General features: G+C 38.0%; 1 protein-coding gene across 4 annotated transcripts in view; it reads left to right on the top strand.

Moving 5' to 3' along the window:
- AKAP11 (A-kinase anchoring protein 11) overlaps nt 1-20,570 on the top strand; it is a 49,997-nt gene that overhangs the window by 15,843 nt on the left and 13,584 nt on the right. For all 4 annotated transcript variants that reach the window (XM_046028274.1, XM_046028273.1, XM_046028276.1 and 1 more), the window contains exons 3-8: nt 3,079-3,195; nt 6,850-6,897; nt 8,291-8,425; nt 9,801-10,065; nt 10,635-15,141; nt 18,704-18,859. In XM_046028274.1, coding sequence (XP_045884230.1) covers nt 3,079-3,195; nt 6,850-6,897; nt 8,291-8,425; nt 9,801-10,065; nt 10,635-15,141; nt 18,704-18,859 — 5,228 coding nt within the window. The remainder of the gene's footprint in view (nt 1-3,078; nt 3,196-6,849; nt 6,898-8,290; nt 8,426-9,800; nt 10,066-10,634; nt 15,142-18,703; nt 18,860-20,570) is intronic.

Below are 20,570 nucleotides of genomic sequence, written 5' to 3'. Positions count from 1 at the left end.
GAAATGTCCATTTTAAAAGTGTGTTTTCCATTTCTAGTTATTAAATAATCTATGAGATGATACTTGCTGTGTGTAAATATCTTGTTTTTTTCCAGCAACTTTTTATCTAATATTTTTGGTATCCTTGATGACCCTTTCCTGAATCTGTTATTTCCTAAAACCTGTGAAATGAAGATTTTCCTAATGGTATCATTCTTTTTACATTTATTAGCTAGAATTCTTAAAAGCCTTCCCTCATTAATCTTAATGAACTATAGTATCTCCCATAAAGCCTGTGTAAATGCCTTTGAATTACTAATTTTCAGATTTATAATCTGGTGGAATAAACAAGTGAGTTTATTTCCATTCATTTGCTCATTTGTATTGCTCTGGATTCATGGATTTTAAAAATTCTATGTTTTACAGTCTTTTATTTATTTATAGTTATTTATTCATTTACTTATTTAAGTTGGTCAAGGGGTCTCAGACATCGTCTGCTCTAAGCTGGTGCGTATATCCTTTTGTATTAGGCTCTTAATTCTTTGATTGCTTCCCTACTTTTTAGTATAACAGATTAACCCAGTTTCACCTTCTACTTTCCCTTTCTCAGACTTGGAATTGGCTTTTCTCCAAAGAACTCCTTCTAGTATTTAGAAACCAGGTACTCTGGGTACTAGGAGTGCCCATTGCTCCTTCAGTGTCATGAATTTATATTAATAGTTTAGGTTCAGATTTCATGTTTTTTTTTTTTTTTACCTTTTTTTGAATTGTTTGTATCTCAGCCTAAAAACCTCCACTCATTAATGAAAACAGAATCATTTAAAATTTAGAATATTTTTAAGCCCACAGAGAAGTTGAGAAAAGAAATCAGTTCAATGAACACTGTACATACCCTTCACTTAGGTTCACCATCTGTTAACATTTTGCCATTACCATGCTGTTTGTGTGTGTATACAAACACCTGTGTGCACGTGTACACATATGCATGCATCTACATACATACTTGCCTTCTGAGACCACGTGAGTTTCGGCTGTAGACATCTCTTAAGAACGTCAGCGTCATTACCGCTCCTGAGAAAAACTGTTAATTCAGTAACATCATCTAACATGCATTTCATATACAAATTTCCCTAATTGTCTCAAATATCTTTGTTATTTTTACCTTGCTCTTCATCTAGGATCTAGTCAAGATTCACGCTTTATTTGGGTATTGTGTTTCTTTGATCTCCACCCAGTATCACCAAATATCTCCAACATAAAGATATGTATCCTTTATAATTGGTACAATTAATAAGTAATCTGTAGGGTGATGCTGGGAGAGAGTGAGCATCCTGTTGCCCAGTAGCTTTGAACCCAGTGATATGGATACATTGATAATCTTTCCCTAAATCAGTAATTACATTGGGATTTACAAATGGCACTTGTAAATTTTGCCATCCTGTCCATATTTGTCATTCAGCATTTTTATGTAAACAAGTGTTCTTCTCCCATCCTTTTATCTGTATCTTTCAATGGATTCATAGGTTTTAAAAGAAATCCAGTTATTATAATTCATTATCATTTTTATTCTTTTGATGCCTAAATTCCAGTGGGAATTCCTTCAGGTTGGCTTCTATTTTCTTTTCTTTTTTTAAAAAATTTTAATTCTAGTACAGGTAACATACAGTGGTATATTAGTTTCAGCCATACAGTGCAGTGATTCAGCACTTCTATACATTGCTCAGTGTTCATCACAGTAAATGTACCCTTAATCCCCTTCACCTGTTCCTGCTGTGTTCTTTTGAAATGACCCATTTAGTTCCTGAGCACTTCGTTGCTTTGTCACAATTAAGATGCCCCACCCATATGGCATACTTTCTCTGCCTCCAGCCTAGAACCAACCATTTTCCCAGGAGCTCTAATTCTTTTTATTGGCAAAATGGTATTTAGAAACCAAAATTGGGTGCATTACTACTGAGGGTCATTGCTTCTGTGATGTTTCAGTGGAAAAAATGTAGTAGTTTAAAGAATGTTTTTAATGTGTTTAACGAATCATGAGTTCATATTGATAATTCATATTCAAATTTAATATTATATATATATATTTTACTGCTTTGGTTTCTTATATATCTTGTCTTTTAAACCAAAGAGTTTCACTAACTTCTTATTAAATTAGCAAACATTTATTGAGTTCATATCCTGCAGTATGTGAGGTACTGAAATCTAAGGAAACAGACTGAGTCAAATATAGTCTCTGGCTCAATAATTTGGTTTAATGGTAGGAAAGACCAATATATACAAAAACAGAAATGGTAGTATGTTGTGATGTGGATTAAATGATCTCAGTGTGTAGATAGTACAGTAGAAACTTTGATTTATTATGACTGAGGGGTGGGAAAATCTTCACAGGTCTTGGGCTGGGTAGAATTTCTACAGGGAAAGATTAGGAAATAAGGACATTTCTAATAGAAGAGCAGATCAGTAAATCAGTGGAAGGAGAATAAGGTAGAATGAAATTAATATTCTCTTTATGTCTGACTGTAATACTTATTATTTTCTTCATGTAATTTTTTTCCTCCCTCTATTCCTTTGTGTTGTGACCTCTCCCCTACCAAATTTTGAAAACCTTCCCTCATTTTATCATATAGCTGCCTTAGGACCCCTGAAAAGTCTTAGCTCAGGTTGTTATCTCTTTTTTCCATCTCCATTTTTGTTATGAGAGTAATCACTTTTGTTAGAATGCTTTATTACAGTGTCTACATTACCTTCCTCCTTATATAGTTGCTGCTTCTGTTCTGCTAGTGACTTGGAAATCAGGTATGCAGTCTTTTGGGTTTTAGTGTGGAGTAAGAGTAAGTGAACCCAGAGTGAGGGCCTCATGAGCTTCTGGTAGGTCGAAAGCCTGGGCTGTGATATGTGTGTTTTGAACAGGTGGAACTCTACATGATTAAGCCCTTTGTTGGTTCTTTCTCTCAGCTCATTTGAGGTCTGTATATATTCACAGGTGCCAAATGAATATTAATTGGAGATTTAGTGACTCTGCATTTAAAAATAGAATATCTCCAAGATCTTTTACCTTGTCTTAGAACTAAATAAATTAAGAATATCTTTTATTTTCAGAGCTTCAGTGAAGATGTGTTCCAGTCTGTCAAGTCTTTATTACAGAGTGAGAAGGAACTATGCAGTATATCAGCAGAAGATTGCTTAAAGCAGGACGAACATGCCAATTTGACTGAGGTTTGACATAATACTTTCTATATCTCTTCCTACTAAAAAAGTGTATTTTCATGTTTCTTTGTAAAGCTGTGCCATCTATTTTTAAATTGCCTAAAATCTGTATGTATTAATACATGTATGAAAAGTACTTGTTTTAAATATTGGCTAACATAATTGTCTTAGTGTATTATAGTGAGCATGTTTAATTTAGTGGATAGGCATTGTTGTTCACAGTCATGGACATAACCGCACTGTATTAGATGATTCCTGCTATATTCAGTAAATTGATACCTTTTTTTTTTTTAAAAGATTTTATTTATTTGATAGAAATCACAAGAGAGGCAGGCAGAGAGAGAGGAAGGGAAGCAGGCTCTCCGCTGAGCAGAGAGCCCGATGTGGGACTCGATTCCAGGACCCTGAGATCATGACCTGAGCTGAAGGCAGCGGCTTAACCCACTGAGCCACCCAGGCGCCCAGTAAATTGATACTTTTATACTAAAATTTTTACTCTTAAACATGAAATGCATCTATATATTTTTAAGGATTTTATTTATTTATTTGACAGAGATGGCAAGAGAGGGAATACAAACAGGGGGAATGGGAGAGAGAGAAGTAGGCTTCCTGCTGAGCAGGGAGCCCAGTGCGGGTCTTGATCCCAGGACCCTGAGATCATGACCTGAGCCGAAGGCAGATACTTAACAACTGAGTCGCTGAGATGTTGTATACTGTTTTTTTTGTGCTTTTTTTTTTGGTTTTTATTTTCTTGATTATTTAAATTCAGTACTTTGATACAAAATGAAAAAGTAGTGATAAAAGTACTTTGAAATGAACATATTTACTGCTCAAGATATAGTACTTGCTCAACTATTTCTGTGCGACATCAGTGTTTCCAGTCTTTGTTTGGACTTACTGCTATGAAAAGAAGTACATTTTTTCCTGTAATATAGCCACAGTCCCATCAACACATTCATGTCACCAAATAAGAGAAGCAAGATAATTAGGCTCTTCAAGCTCAAAAGTGCTAAGTATGTTAGTTGAAAAAAAAAATTTTTTTTGAAACCAAGGATCTAATTAAAAAAAAATATCGAGTATTCTTATTTTGAGGAAGGATTTTCTTTCATCTTCCCTGTGAAACTATATTTGAAGTAGTTCCAGAGGTATGGTGAGCAGACCCTTCAGGCCTACAGTGTTCTCTGACCTGAGCCTTTTCCTTTTGTGTCAGCTAATTTCGGTGGCTCTTGACTATTATCTTCCTTGTTATCCCTTCTGCTTTACTTTAGTAAAGCTGAGCCTCTCTTAATCTCCTCTGTTGTTGCCAAGTATGACAGGTCTCCTGTGTCCTTCTGCCCTCAAACAGTTTTCCAGCCTCTATCTCTCCAGCTGCTTACGTAGTGGCTTTCCGAGCCCACATTCTTTGGTGAGGCCTTCCTCGATCAATGGGAAATATAAAACTACTGGCATCTTCAAAACCACATGTCAGCTTATTTTGTCTTTTGTATTCAGTAAAAGGAAACTTGAAAGAATAGGAGGAATTTCTGTCTCACTTGAGGGTATGCATATCTCTAAGTGTTTTGTGAAGAAAAGAAAGAATTTTGTTTTTGAGCTTCTTTGTCATTGACTGTCTATGATGTGCAAGGCATTTTCCTCCACGTTTTCCGATTAACCCTTACAGTGTGGAAGAGGAGTTGTATTGCTCCGAGGTTTACAGATGAGGAGACTGGCTCCTAGAGCCTAACAGTTTACCTAGAGACCTGGAAATTAACTGTAGCACTTTTGGGAAGTGATAACCATAATTAGAATAACGATCCTGGGCTAATGTAATATTCTGACTTGTTTGTGAGTCATCAGAAAGAGATCAAAAGTATAGTCAGTGTTTCTTTATATTTTAACTATGCTGCTTTCCCTTAATTCTTGACAATTGATTTTCCATATTGCTATAATTTAAGTATTTCATATTTTTAGTCACAGTACTTGCTTAGTTGACAGTTTACCATTCTGTCTTCAAATGGAAAATTTTTTTTTTCCTATGACGTCAAAGACATAAAGGGACTATAAATTTTTAAAATAATACTTTTGGGGGGTTACAAAAGTAGTACATGATGCTTGTAGAAAATTAAGAAATACTGCAAGTATCAAAAAGAAAATGCCTACCAGGGGTACCTGGGTAGTTCTGTAGGTTAAGCTCAGGGGTCCTGGGATTGGGCTCCTTGCTCAGCAGGGAGCCGGCTCCTGTTGCTTGTGTGTGCTTGCGCTCTCTGTCATGCGCTCTCTCTCTCTCCCTCCCTCTCTCTGACAAATAAATAAACAAAACCTTAAAAAAAAAAAAAAAAGAACATGCCTATCATTAATCTTATGAGTTAGGGGCAAGAAACATGAAAAGAAGAAACATGAATTAGGGGGAAGAAACATGAAAAAAGTAGGAAAAAAATAACATCACTTATAATTCCATCATCTAGAATTAATGGCTGCTTATAGCTTGGTGTATTGCCTTCCAGTACTATTTTTCATGCATATGTTTTTTAAAAATAAGGTTGAAATTGTGTGCATACCTTGTATCATTTTTGTCTATAACTTGTCCTTTTTACTATTTTATTTTAAAATGTGACTTTTTTTTCATGCCGTTAGATATTCGTTTAGAAACTTAATTTATATAAACTCCTGTAGAGAAATCCCTATATAAGGATGTTGAAGGAAATAAGTGATAATATCATAGGAAGTCAATAAGGAGTCTTGGGCATGTACCCCGGAAAGCCTTCCTGAGGGGGTGACATTAAGTTGGATCTTTTTTTTTTTTTTTTTTTTTTAAGATTTTATTTATTTATTTGACAGAGAGAGATCACAAGTAGACAGAGAGGCAGGCAGAGAGAGAGAGAGGGAAGCAGGCTCCTGCTGAGCAGAGAGCCCGATGCGGGACTCGATCCCAGGACCCTGAGATCATGACCTGAGCCGAAGGCAGCGGCTTAACCCACTGAGCCACCCAGGCGCCCTTAAGTTGGATCTTGAATGAGGAGGAGCAAGACGTGTAAGCATCCAAGGTCTAGAGACGCAGGTTGTGGGGGCATTACTGCATAACAGTAACTAACAAACTGGGCATGTTCTAGACCCAGAAAGGGGCTCATGTGTATGAATAAATGTGAGGGAAGGCCGAAAGCCTCGGCTAACCCAGAGCCTGGGGGCCTTGGTTAGGACTTCATAGTGGGAAGCATGGAAAAGTTTTGACAGGGGAGTGCCATGATTATTACTGAGACCAGTTGGGACAGGACCGTCGTGCAGATGAGAAGTGGGGGCAGGGGGAGTGGAGAGAGGGAGATATTACAGGAGATAGGTTTGTGGAGTAGAATTGATTGAACTTGTTAATGAAGTAGATGTGGGGAAGGTTGAAGAGCTGCATTGTGGAACCAAATCTTTGGTGAAAAACCTTTGTGATGATTTTGAAAAAACGAATCATTTCATCCAAGACAGCCAGCATTTTAAAAATGTATTTATTTTTAATTGAGGTATAATCGACATATAACTTAATTGGTTTCAGCTGCACTACATGATGCTTCAACATTTGTATGTAACAGTCAGCATTTAATGTTTTCGGTGCTTTTTTCTGTATCTCAGCTCTGTCAATATTCTAATTGTGATAAGACTTAAAAAACTCAAATTAATGGAGCTTTATTCCTTATTCAGGTCACATTTCTAGGTTTTAATGAAGAAACAGATGCTGCTCATATTCAGGTATGGTCAGTCTGTTGAACTGGAAAAGACCATGGGGGATTATTTGGAACAGATTTTGAGAGCATGAAATTTACCTGATTAACCCAAAATTTACACTAAACTCTTCTGTTAAATCATTCCTATTTGAAGCTAAAAGGTGACTCTTGAGTGTGCTTTGGACATTTTCACTTTTAGCATTTTCAGAGTATTCTTGTTACAGAAAGTAGTTGTAGGTTAGGAGACCACAGAAGTAATTTATCTGAGAAGGTTGCCAACCACAAGCTAACTTTCCTCCATTCTGTGCATAATGTAGAATATGAGACTTTTTTTCAATTTGGATGGTCTTCCTAATCTGACTTCATCAGATCATTATATTTTTAACCAAGATAGAGTTCAATTTAAAACGTGAAATTTGTAAGAAATAATGATTAACCAGTACAAAAATTTTAGCCTGGTTTAGGCAGGTGTTTACACAGAAACTGATAGTTGAGATTATGATCAGCAAAGGAGAGCTTCACAGTTATATAAAGAAGGTTGAAAGCTCATGTAGATGTGGTAGGCATCTTTTTTTTTTCCCCCTACCTTGTGCTTATTAATGTTTGTGATTGCCATGTTTTTCATTTTATGGCAGTAAGTGTCTCCCAAAAGAAAAAGTAATACTGTGCATTTCTTTATGAATAATGCCTATTAGGTGATAATGAAAATTGCTGTGTGTCTTGATTGTGCCCTTGCCTGAAGGAAACTGTTTAGACAGAAGGCGCAAGAGAAGATATACTCCTGAGAACATAAGGCTGCAAAGAGAAGCGTTCCAATGTATTTCTCTTAGTCTACTTCCTCTTTAAGAGTTATTGATAAAGTCATGTTTATAAAGGAAAGTACTCTAGGTGGGGTCAAAGAGATTAATTCTTACACTGGGTAAAGTCTTTACATAAAAAGGACAAATAAGAAAAAAAAAATGTTTCCTTAATATCTTCCCAAAATATTCAGCCAGAGTTTAATATAATACTTTGGAGAGGAAAGGCAGAAAAATAGATATGTATTTTACAAATATAAAAACTTAAGCTCCAAGAAGCACATTCTACTGGGAAATATTCCATGATTAACTTGAAGATTGCAGGTTGACATTTGCAGCTAAAAACTATTAAAAGGCTAATTGTCATGGAGGTATGAGGTACCTATAAAAATACTTTAGAGTTTGATGTCAGTATTTTAAAAGGCTATAGAAATAGCAGGAATTAAAATATTTTAGTACATTTTATTTTTGAGTTAAAAAATTACTCACGATAAACTACATATGTTAACTATTTTGAACTGGAAAGTATATTAACCAGTAGACCTTATGGTTTTTGAATAAGGCTCACATTATAAGAATCTGAACAAAAGTGTTATTTATTGTGTTTCTCTTTTAAATTAGGATTTAGCTGCAGTTTCTTTGGAACTTCCAGATCTTCTGAATTCACTGCACTTCTGCAGTCTAAATGAAAATGAAATTATTTGTATGAAGGATATAAGTAAACCATCAGATACAAACAGTGGTCCTCTAAGTCAGGTAACTTTTATATATCATTTCTAATGTGTTTTTCAGGGCAAATTTTACAGTGACATTTGACAGAATATTAAACTCTCAAATGCTTGGATGAAGTTTTTTTTAATGCTATCTCGAGGAAATATGATTTGTAAAAAGCAGAACTCAGGAAGCTTTGAAATCACTGAAGGATAGAATAATTTTGACCATAGCTTTAAATTAGATTTTTTCATGTGTGAAGTTCCCTAAATGATATGCAAGTGCATATTAATTAATTTTTTTCCTGAAAATTCATTTCTGGATTTCTTGAATTTCTTCTACCTTTGGTTAAACTATAGAATCTTTTCCCCCTTTATGGCTAGTTCTAAATTTATATGAATATTGCATTCAGTGTTTTAGAGGACATAGTTTAACTTGTTTTCTGTTAAAAAACAATTCATTATAAAGTTGACATCTGAAAGAGGTATTATTTATAAATAAAAATGTCACCATTTCAGACAGGTAGTTAGTTTTAAAACATTCAGCCTTTAGTTCTTTAGTATTATTTTGTTGATAATGCATCAAAGAAAAGTGCTTTGCATGTTTTACCTCCTAAAAATTGAATCAGTAGGTTTAAAGTTTGGGTTACTTATTCCAAGTATAAAAGACTACTACTGTGTTCATTATGAGGTCTACAGGTAAAAGTAGAACTGCTTGCCTCATTTTCTTCATTATGCTTTTCATTTATATTTACTTTGATTTGTTTGCTAGGATTACAAGACATGACTAGCTATTATATTTGATTTCCACCTTTTTTCACTAAGTCATTTGTCAGTACTTACATTTTTAAAGGTAATATGTATGGCAAAAAACTGATGATTTCTATTTTTACTCAGAGCTATAAACATTATTATAAAATTGTAATACTAGGGACATTTAGGTAAAAGGAGGGGAAGATTCTTTTATGATAGAAGGGAAGGTGGTATCCTGCTGGAAGCTACTGGAAAAATGGGATACGAAAATAGAATAGAACCTGGTTCCTACCCTCTAGCAGTTTACGGTGTAGTTGGTGAGCTCAGTTAATGAACAAGGAAACTCATGAGGCTATATAATAATATTGGAAAACATGCCAGAGATATGGATAGTAAGTTCCGTAACATTTCGGGAGAAGGACAGGTGGAATTTGAGTAGTGTTGAGAAAAAGATTGGGAGAAAGAGAACGGGAAGTGAGAAATGTTGTAGAGAATCAACGAAGAAAAGGATTTAACCATATAAAATCAGGGAGCCTCTTGGGATGCATGCATTTCTTTTTTTCCCTCAGATCGTGTTATTTCTAGGCTTCACTTCCAGATAATTAGCTTTAGATGTATAATATGTTTTGAAAGTTGAATTATGTTTATCATCTTTCATCTTCCCCAAGAGTCAGCATTCTGGAATGCTCTGTGTCATGAGAGTGTCACCTACATTACCAAGACTCAGAATTGATTTCATCTTTAGTCTCCTAAGTAAATATGCTACTGGTATAAGATATACCCTGGACACGTACTTGCATCAGAAGCGCCAACTTGAGACTGCTAAGGAAGATGATGATGACACCAATCAGTCCGTGTCTTCCATAGAGGATGACTTTGTCACTGCTTTTGAGCACTTAGAGGAAGAAGAGACCTCAAAGCCATGCAATGATGGTTTGTTCTTTTCTAAACTTTTTCTTAGAAAGGGAAACTAAAGTTTAACGTTCAGTTTTAGAAGTTTTCAGGCTGAGCTGTTCAATTAGAAATTAGATGCAATTTAAACATTTTAACTTTTTTTTTTGATTGTACAAGAATTCATTCTCTTGTGATTTTTAAGTTCATTGTTATCTGGTTCTTGGTTTTGCTATTTCTGTTCTTATTTTGCTAGTCCTGTTCAAGCACTTTTCACCTCAGTACATTAAGTATTTGGACCATCCTGGGTTCAAATTTGAGAAGAGTTACCTGGTAGAGAGACCACATTAGTGTTTCTAACACACAGGACAAGAAGCTAACCATTTCATAGACCAGGTATTCCCAGATGTCAGGTAAAATGAAATTATTTTAGTAAAAGGTATATTTGCTCTCAAGTGTGATTTGGGGTAAATCTGGTAAACCATATAGTGTAGAAGACACATTCCAAATAAATATTTCATGCTTAAAGTCTACTTATTCCCATTGATATAACTTAATTTTTAAAAGATTCTGTTCATGAATAATTTGATCATTTTATTCTTTTTCTACAGGAATAAATATTACCGCACTAAAGAGCCAGTGTGATGCTGCTTCTCAGACTTCTTCTGGTCACCATGTAGAAACCCATGATTTAAGGATTCTCGTCAGCTCTGGGAGGCAGAAGTCATTGGCTAAACCTTCAACTTCCTTAATAAATATGCTGGGACATAAGGAGCTACCTTCTGTGAAAACTTCAGTGACTACATTAATTACCGAGCCCTGGATCCAAAAGAGCTTCTACAGGTCATGTAATGCTTCAGATAAAGGTGGTAATGCACAGAAAACGTTTTTTTCTTCTTCGCCTGCCTACTCCTCTGAATCTGAATGCTCCAGTCCAAGTCCTGTTATTTTCTTGGATGAAGAGGGTTATCAGAAAAGTTTAAAAGCAAAACTTGAGTTACCTAAAATTCCTGTGATGAAAGATGATATAGAGGATTCGGACTCAGAAGTGAGTGAATTTTTTGATAGTTTTGATCAGTTTGATGAACTAGAGCCAACTTTAGAGACTTCCTGTCCGTTTCCAAAAGATCCTGTCCTAGGAAAGACATCACAAAAGAAAGGACACAAACATGAAAAATCTTGTTCTGTAACCACTGCAATGAATCCTCAAAAATTCAAGTTTGATCGTCCAGTCCTCCCAGCTAATGTTAGAAAGCCAACTCCTCGTAAGCCAGAATCCCCTTACAGCAACCTGTGTGATGCTCCAGATTCACCACGCCCAGTGAAGGCGTCAGGGGAGGACAGCGGCTTGTTCAGCCCTGTTCGATCCTCTGCCTTTAGTCCTCTTGGAGGCTGTCCTCCTGCTGAGTGTTTTTGCCAAACAGATATCGGTGGAGCTCAGCTTCATGAGAGTCATGATTCTCTTTATTACACCTATGAGGATTATGCCCATAGCATTTCATGTGAGGTGCTGAGCTCTGTTCTTCATACCCAACACCCTGACGTAACCTCAGACACGAAGAGTATTAAAAAAGGAGAAAATAAAACCATAGCTCTGAAGAGCGAAAGCCTTGAGCAAAAAAGTAAATCTAACAAATCCTTGATGATTAAAGATAGCATTCAGAAATTTGCATCCGATCTTGTGGAAAAAAGCTTGGGCAGTGCATTTAAAGACTTACAGAAGGGAGTCTCTTCATGTACCAACGCATTGTGTCACTTAGCCATTAAACTGACGTCCTCCGTTTTTCAGGTGGCATTTAATGAACTGAGAAGGCAGTGTGCGTTTTCACTGAGAGAACGTGCCATCAGCGGGCTGGCTAATTTTTTGGTGAGTGAAGCTTTAGCAAGTGCTTTACAGGATTTACAGTACATAAAAAAGCAGATATTCACTAACACGGTTGCTAGGTTTGCTGCAGATCTTGCCGAAGAGCTTGTTTTTGAAGGCATCATGGAAGTCTGTCAGTTTTCCTATCCTCCAACACCTGCATCTCCACAGTGGTGGTTGTCAGACTGTGAGGACAGAGTAGTAAAGTCCTACGCAAAAGACTTATCTGAGTCCGTTTTACAGGAAGCATTTATTGAGCTTTCGCAAGTCGATGTGACCTTCATGACCAAGGCAGCAGTTAGTGTTTCTACAGATAACATAAAGTGTGTGAGCACAGAAAATTTAATGCCATCGACACAGACTTCCACGTTTTCCCCTGCTTGGAACAATCAGACCGTAATAGCGACAAGACCCATGCAGGACTATAAGAAGGAGTACACAGTACAGCAGGCCTTGTTTTGTACGTCTGGAGTTGTTACTTCTATACCAGTGCCCTTGGCAGGAAGTGCCCTTCTCCCATACCATATTTCATCTAACATATATCAGGCAAAGTCTCTTCGGTCATCTGATGATAGTAATTTGAATGGCGATTCTACCCAGACACGTGTTACCACAAAAAGCAAAGAAGAGGAAGTGGCATGTCTCAGAAATATTTGTTTACCCTCAGACCACAATCCAGTTAACCAGAAAGATTTTAAACCAACTGATGATGATATCGAAATGCAGAGCTCTTCAAAATTAACAAGCAATCCTGTGATTATTAGCAACTTTTCTGCCTCAGTGGTGCAAACGATTGTAAATGAGACATTAGAGTCAATGACATCCTTCAAAGGTACAAAAACCATTGATGAACACACAGATTGTGTAACTACAGCAGTAAAGGGAAAACCCCTTCCCTTCCACTCTGATCAGGCAACAGTGCAACAGAGCGAAGCTAGCAATAAGGACATGTTTGCCGATCAGTTATCTAAATCTATTATTAAACATTCCATAGATAAAAGCAAATCAACCATCCCAAGTGTAGATAAAAATGCCAAACCCAAAGAAAGCTTGCCTGTTTCCAGAGAAGAGTCACAGTTGACCTTGGAAAAGTTCCCCAAATTTCTTGATGCTCAAGATCACTTAACCCACTGTTCACTTTCAGCAGGAAAGGACTGTGCTCCCGAATGTAAAGGTTCTTCGGCTCATGGCTGTTCTGTAGAGACACTCCCACCATGTCCAACAACTGTCGGTCAGAAACCCGATCTGAAGGAAGCTGCTAATGACAAACCTGTGAAAAAGCATAATGTGAATACAGCACTTGAGTCCTTGTCTTTTGGGCAAGAGCACCCTTTTCCTCATTCACATACTTTCTCATCCACAGTGCTTCCATGTGTAGATGGCTTGCATGTGGAGGACAAACAGAAAATTAGAGATGGAAATGTAATACCTGATACTCCTCCCTCCACTCCTCTCGTACCATCCCGGGCTGGTTCTGAATGGGATATCAAGAAGTTAACCAAAAAACTCAAGGGGGAATTAGCAAAAGAATTTGCACCTGCTACACCTCCCTCTACACCTCACAACTCATCTGTGGGCAGTTTGTCTGAAAATGAACAAAATAGCATAGAAAAAGAAGAGTTCATGTTGAAACTCATGCGATCTCTTTCAGAAGAAGTTGAAAGTAGTGAAGATGAAGGGCATCCAGAAGTGGATGTGAAGCCTGAGCACTCAGGGAAGAAAGTTCAGTTTGCAGAATTGTTAGCTACCCACATTGTCTCTCTTGCCACGGAAATGGCAGCTTCCCACCTGGATAATAAAGTCATTCAAGAACCCGGGGTGAAAAGCCCTTGCTTAAATGCACAAAGTCAAAGAAGTGTATCACCTACCATTTTCAATCGCTCGGAGGAAAATTTACAAACATTACGCAATTTTGCGGGTGATCTGGCAGCGGAAGTCATTACTGAAGCTGAGAAGATAGCAAAAGTTAGAAGTTGTTTGCTTTTCAGGCAAAGAAAGAATAGTTGTTACATTGACGGGGGCCGAGATGATCGATCAGAAGAGAAGCTGGATAGAGAGGCTGTAGCCCACTCAAGAGAAGTGGATCCATTCATTCTTTCGTTACCACCAAGCTCCTGTATGTCTGGTCTGACCTACAAGTATCCCAGCTGTGAAAGTGTGACAGACGAGTATGCGGGTCACGTTATCCAAGTGCTGAAACAGGAAGGCGGCAATAGTGAGTTGTTAATGGACCAGTATGCCAACAGACTTGCTTATCGGTCTGTTAAGTCAGGATTGCAAGAAGCCGCTAAGACAGCTAAAATGAAGTGCAGCTCAAGAATGTTCCCCATGCAGAGCTCACAGGTAAAGACCAAGAACGAACTGTTCATATTCTTGAATAAAGAACACCACCGAGAAGCAGATAAAGAAAGACCAAGTAAAAGAAATGGAGGTTACCTTTGTAAAAATCAAACTGGTGAGTGGACGCAGGACACACATAAAAATGAGTGCTCTGAACTGTATAGTTTTTCAGCCTCTCTTGCTCACAGCATAACAAGAGATGTTACAAAAGAGCTGACAGCGTCTGCAGGTGGCTTGCCAAAATCCTTAACAGATTCTTGCCTTTTTGAAAAGTCTGGACGTGATGAAGACACCGAGTCTCACATCGAGCCAGAATTTCTTCAGTCTCTTCAGCCTTCCTCACAAAGTCACAGATTTTACCACAGTACGGGCAGCTTAAGTGGGTCTGGTTATGGAGAGAGTGTTGTTCAAGCTATAGAGCAGTATGCCAAGAAGGTAGTGGATGACACTTTAGGGCTCAGTTTAGGATCCACAGTTTTCCATGGGTCTGAGTCCACAAAGGCAGCCGACAGGGTCACTTATGCAGAAAAGTTGCCACCTCTTATAAACCAAGCTTGCAGATACTGTGACCGTAAAGAACTGCACGACTGCACTGGAAATTCATCTCTGCACGCTTCCAGAGATGATTCACTTGCTAGTAGTAAGCCAGTTTCTGATTCAAAACTTAGCAACGTCTGTCAGGAATCTAGAATTTTTCATCTTGATGTCCCACAAATTCATGTTGGTCTCGATAAGAAGACAGTGCTTGCTGAGAAGATCGTGGCAGAAGCTATTGAAAAAGCAGAGAGAGAGCTGAGCAATACCAGCTTGGCGGCTGATAGCGGAATTGGACAAGATGGCGTTAGCTTTGCTGAGAGCCTTACCACAGAAATAATGACGTCAGCAATGACGAATGTTGGACGTGCGGTCAGCAGGTAAGTTTCAGATTCCTTCCGGGTCTTTATAGTAAAAGTTAAACTCGATCATATGGGTCTTAGGTCCTGTTAAGAAAGGTACAATTATTTTTAACCCCAAGTTAACAAAAACATTTCCCCTACTACATTTGTGGGGGGTTTCAGATCCCATACGTGACTCTCCATCTCTGTTGTCTCATTATCCCCCCAACAGCCCTTAGAGGGAAGGTGTTAACCATTTCCTGAACTAGAAGAGGAGGCTTAGGGAGTATAGTCGTACTGCCCGCATTCACAGAGCTGGGAAATAAGTAAAGCTGGATTGAAGAAACACCAGAGAGTTTTAGATGGCAAACGTGGAGTGTTATCATGATCATTAACTGCTCTGAGATTAAAATTTTTTTTTACAGTGTTTTCTTTCCCTTCACAAAGGTAAGTTTTCTTATAAAGAGCTTAATTTAACCAAACAGCTGTGAGGAGGAAAGCTTTAAAAATTCTCCAAAGATTTCCATCACTGCTCTCACTTCTCTTGATGGGTTCCTGTCCAAGTTCTTTCCAATGGTCTCACATTGTCCTGTTCTTCAGTAGCTGTGCCTTGCGCTCAGGCATTCCAACCAACACCTTAGTTTAACCGTTTTTTTCCCTGGAAAGCATCAGAACCAACTTGTGTTATTAGTTTGTAGGGTTTTGTTAGTCCCACTGGACAGAGAAAGTTCCTAGAGTTGAGGTGGAATTTAACAGAGTCACAGGATTCCTCAGATTTTTTAGTAGCTTTTGTCAAAGCCATGGCAAGGACTGCCTCTTTTCTTAGCCGTCTTAAGATAAGGAGATGGAGTTTGGCCAGGACTCTGGAGGCCAGTTGTTCCATGGCAGCCTCTTGTGATGTTTCTGGTGAACCAAAGGAGGTCTCCTTTTGCTGTAATTGTGTAGCCTTCTTTCTCCTAGAGCAGGGGTTGGCAGACTATAACCCGCAGGCCAAATCTGGCCTCTGTTTGTTTGTTTTTTATTGTCCTTGAGCTAAGAATGGTTTTTACATTTCCTCAGTGGTTGATAAATCAAAAGTATACTATTTTGTGACATGTGAAATTCAAATATTAATGTTCATAAATAAAGTTATATTGGAACACAGCTGTGCTCATTCATTTATGTATTGTCTATGGCTGCTTTTATGCTTTAACAGCAGAGGTGAGTAGCTGAAGTAGAGACATGGCCAACAATGCCTAAGTATTTTCTCTTGCCCCCCCCCCCCCGCGCTTTTTTTTTTTTTTTAAGATTTTATTTATTTATTTGACAGAGAGAGAGAGATTAAGAGGGAAGAGACACAGAGGGAGAAGCAGACTCCCCAATTGAGCAAGGAGCCCAGTGCAGGACTCGAACCCAGGACTCTGGGATCAAGCGTGACTTGAGCCGAAGGCAGCAGCTTAACCAACTGAGCCACCCAGGCGCCCTGTTTGACCCTTTACAGTAAACATTTGCAAACCTGCATTTTCTTTGTCACAACTACCTGTCAGTTCTTAATATGATGACAGACATATAATAAGTGGTTAGTAAATACATGAATGAATAAGTGCTAGTAAACTAGGCCTTTCCACAGCTGAAGCACCTTCCTCAGCAGAACTGGCCTCAGGCTATTTTAACTTTTTCTCCCTGTGCCTCCCCTAAGGCCCTGGGAGGAAAAGAGACTCTCCCCTGAATTAGACTCTCTAAGATATCCCTCCCAGGCCCTGGCTCATGCCGGTGCTATTGATTGCTCCATATTTTCACTTTTCCTTCTTACTCCCTTGGGTGAGTAAGTGGGCCTCTGGAGTATTCCTACAAGCTAGTGCTGTTCTGGTCCAACTTTCTACCAAGGCCAGGAGAATATTACTTTGTGGTTCTTTTCCCTTTTCTCTTAACAATTGTATAGGTTTCTGTAAATGCTGATTGTGAAGAGCTGGCTCTACTTCGTGCAGGGTCCTGTTTCCCATTTTCTATTTCCGAAGTTTGAATGGTTTGCCTTTCAAGCAAAGGGATTCGTTCAGATGGTTTATTTTTAAGGGTATCATTTGGCGTCCCCTTTCTTGTAAATGTTTGATTCATGAAAATAACCATAAATATTTTACAAAGCTGTAATGTACAGAAGGGTGGTATGTGGGTGGTATGTAAGTGTCAAATGGGGAATTATATGGTAGTTTATTTTTAGCAGAGCAAGCATCTGAACTGTATTCTGAGCTATTCTTTCTGAGCCAGAATAACCCAGCAGTCATTAAAACTCTTCTCTGGACCTCATCTAGTGGGTCATTTCAGCCAAAAAACCATTAGATTTCAGCACATTCCAGAAAATGATAAAAATTTTTAAAAGAACAAAGTTGAGCTCTGTTATGGCTCAAAACTATAATGTGCCTGCCCAAGATACCCCAGAGCGGGGGTGGGACAGTTCAGGACTTATTCTAGGCACTGGGGATACAGAAATAAGTAAAATAGTCAAAAATATGTGTTCTCTGGAGCTTATGTTATGGTAGAGTAAGACAAGTAAAATAGCCAAGTGTGCCGCCACACAGCGATAAATGCTTTGGAGGAAAACTGAAGCAAGTAAGGGAGGTGTGGGGGGATGGTGGGGGCCGGGGGGAGCAGGTGGGGATGGTTTGCAGTTTTGGATAGGTAGAGGGGGAAGCAACACTGACAAAATAACGTTTGAGCAAAGAGCCAAAGATGAAGAGAGAATAAGCCACATGGGAATTGGGGTGGAGAGTTCCAGGCAAAGGGGTAGGATCCTGCGTGTTGGGGAAGGCACACAGTGGCAGGTGTGGCTGCAGTGAGTAGGCTGGGAGAGTGACAGGTGGGATACGATGGAGATGAGGAGAAGGTATCATATCAGCAAATTATGTTATAAGGATTTGAACCCTCACTCTAATTGGTGTGGAGCCGCTAGAAGATTTTGATCACAAGACTAACATTTTTCTTCTTCATCTTTGAAAGTATCATTTTAAACTGCAATGTTGAGAATTAAATATAGAGGGACAGTTACAGTAATTGAATAGTGACTGGCCTTTCTTGTGAAGATGGAATAAAAATATAAATGTCTCTTTTTCATTGAGAAGAATAAGAAGGGTTATGATCCTATGCTCAAAATCTTAAGGAGATTTTGGCTAGTTTGACTCTAGGCCTGATTGACAGTACTGGAATTCTTTGAACTACTGATTTTGTTCTTAAAGCCAGAAGGAGCATCCTCTCAGTACAAATTAAAGTACTGCCTTACAAAGTAGGTGATAAACAGGAATTTGTGCTCTTCTGTAGTGGTCCCAGTTGAAACTATGAATTGCTTTAAAGAGAATTTAGATGATAGAGCACTTGGGATGGATCTAGAATAGATACAGCTCAGCAGCTGACTTGGAAAGTAGTATGCTTTCCTTCAAAGTCTCATTATCAGCAGACACGAAGGGTTGGATGGGCCACTGGTGTGGCTGTGAATGTCAGTTCTTGTTTTTGTAATCTTTATCATCAAAGTGATAGTCTTAGAATTCAGAATCTGATGACTTTAGATTGATTTTTTTTTTCCTTTTTGCCCTCCCTCCCTCTCTTCCTTCTTTTTTTCTCTTTTTTTCAGTCCAAAAGAAATAGAAGAGTTTCAGTCAACTGAGTCTTTTGGCAGCCCGCAGATGAATCTCAGTATTGGTGACGACAGCACTGGCAGCTGGTCCAATTTAAGTTTTGAAGATGAGCATCAGGATGAAAGTAGCAGTTTTCACCACCTAAGTGAAAGGTAACTAAAATTGTGCATGTGATTGCATAGTTCAGGTCCTCAGACCTCAGAAGTAAATTTATACTGGGTGTTTAAAAATCATGAATTTGAAAATCTCCCATTATTTTTGGAATGTATTTTATTCTCCATAATGTGGTTCTAATGGTTTTTCACATTTATTAAGGTACAATAATTAGCCAAGCTAAGCTTCTTCAGGTGTGCCAGTAGTTGATATGAAAAATATTGCATGCATTTGATTTTATACCCTTGGGATTTTCCTGGACTTTTGTATTTCTCACTTTTTAAAGAGGGTACCTTTTTTCTTTAGAGGCTGAGAAAAAGGACAGTGATCTATAAAAGATATCTAAATGATCCTGTAATTTTTTTGTTATTAGTGAAAGTAATATCTTTTCTGGGAAGGATTCCTCACTTACCCTGATATTCAGGAACAAAATGACCTGGAGCATTTATATTTGAATGACTGAAAATATATAAAATATGGTTTGGTACAGCAGAAGGCACTTACCTCATATATAACTTCTCTTAGTTTATTTTGTTTATAATACCAGCCTCCGCATACTTTATTCTGATACATTTGTCTCATATTCTTAACTCTCTAAAGGCATTCCTGACTAAACTATAAAACGCCATAAATTTTTATCCACATTAATTGATAATTGGAAATAATAAGTGTCATCCAGGACTGAGTCTAGGGAGAGGAAAGGCTTCTTGGTTTCAGGCTCTGGAAAGGATCCTGTGAGGCTTCAGTAAAACAGAACCCTTGGAATTGACTTACCAAGAGGAGGATGTGAGAAAACTGTGAGAGGAGGGGATGAAGGGAAGAAAATGGGTTTTCACCTGTTAGAGCATATCATCTCAGAGCATTTTGTCTGATGTTTAGATTAACTAGTAGTATTAATGTTTTATAAAACATCTATTTTGTCATAGTTTCTTAAAATGCTATATGTAAACCATCAATACATCTTAAAATCTGGGTCCAAAGACCGTCTTTAAAACTGGTAGTGGGAAATAGGGGTAATATCACAAACATCTTTTGGCCCTTTCCATAAATCTACCTGGAATAGAATGTTAACACTTAAATTCTTCTCTCGTCTTGGAGAAAGGCTTCTAGAATTTCAGTAAGGGTTGACATTGCTGTTTAGGAAATCCTGGTGTTAAAATGGGTGAACTAGGGTTCATGGTGGGTGGCATTAAGGGGCCTGTAGCCAGTTGAACAGCTCTGTGGAAAATGTTGTTTGATTGGATGGCTCTGTCATGATTCTGTCCTCGTTAGCATTTTATTAGTAATAGAGAAGAAGTAATCACCCTTCCCTGCCCGCCCCATCTGCGGTTTTGCTTTCTGTGGTTTCAGTTACCCATGGTCAGTCGAGGTCCAGAAGCAGATGGCCCTCCTTCTGACGTGTTGTCAGAAGGGCACTTGTTGCCCAGCACTATGTCACTGGGCCTGTGTCATTCCCCTCACTTCATCTCATCATGTAGGCATTTTATCATCTCACATCATCACAAGGATGGTAAGTACATACAAGAAGATACTTTGAGAGAGACAGACCACATTCACATAACTTGTATTATAGTATAATGTTATAATTGTTCTTTTATTATTAGTTTTTTTTGTTAACCTTTTACTAGTGCCTAATTTATAAATTAAACTTCATCATAGGTATGTATGTAAAGAGAAGAACGTAGTATATGTAGGTTTTGGTACTATCCA

Source organism: Meles meles, chromosome 14 (assembly GCF_922984935.1).
Source record: "Meles meles chromosome 14, mMelMel3.1 paternal haplotype, whole genome shotgun sequence".
Lineage (NCBI taxonomy): Eukaryota > Metazoa > Chordata > Mammalia > Carnivora > Mustelidae > Meles > Meles meles.
Note: the sequence above shows the minus strand (reverse complement) of the source record. Positions and strands in the feature narration are given on the sequence as shown.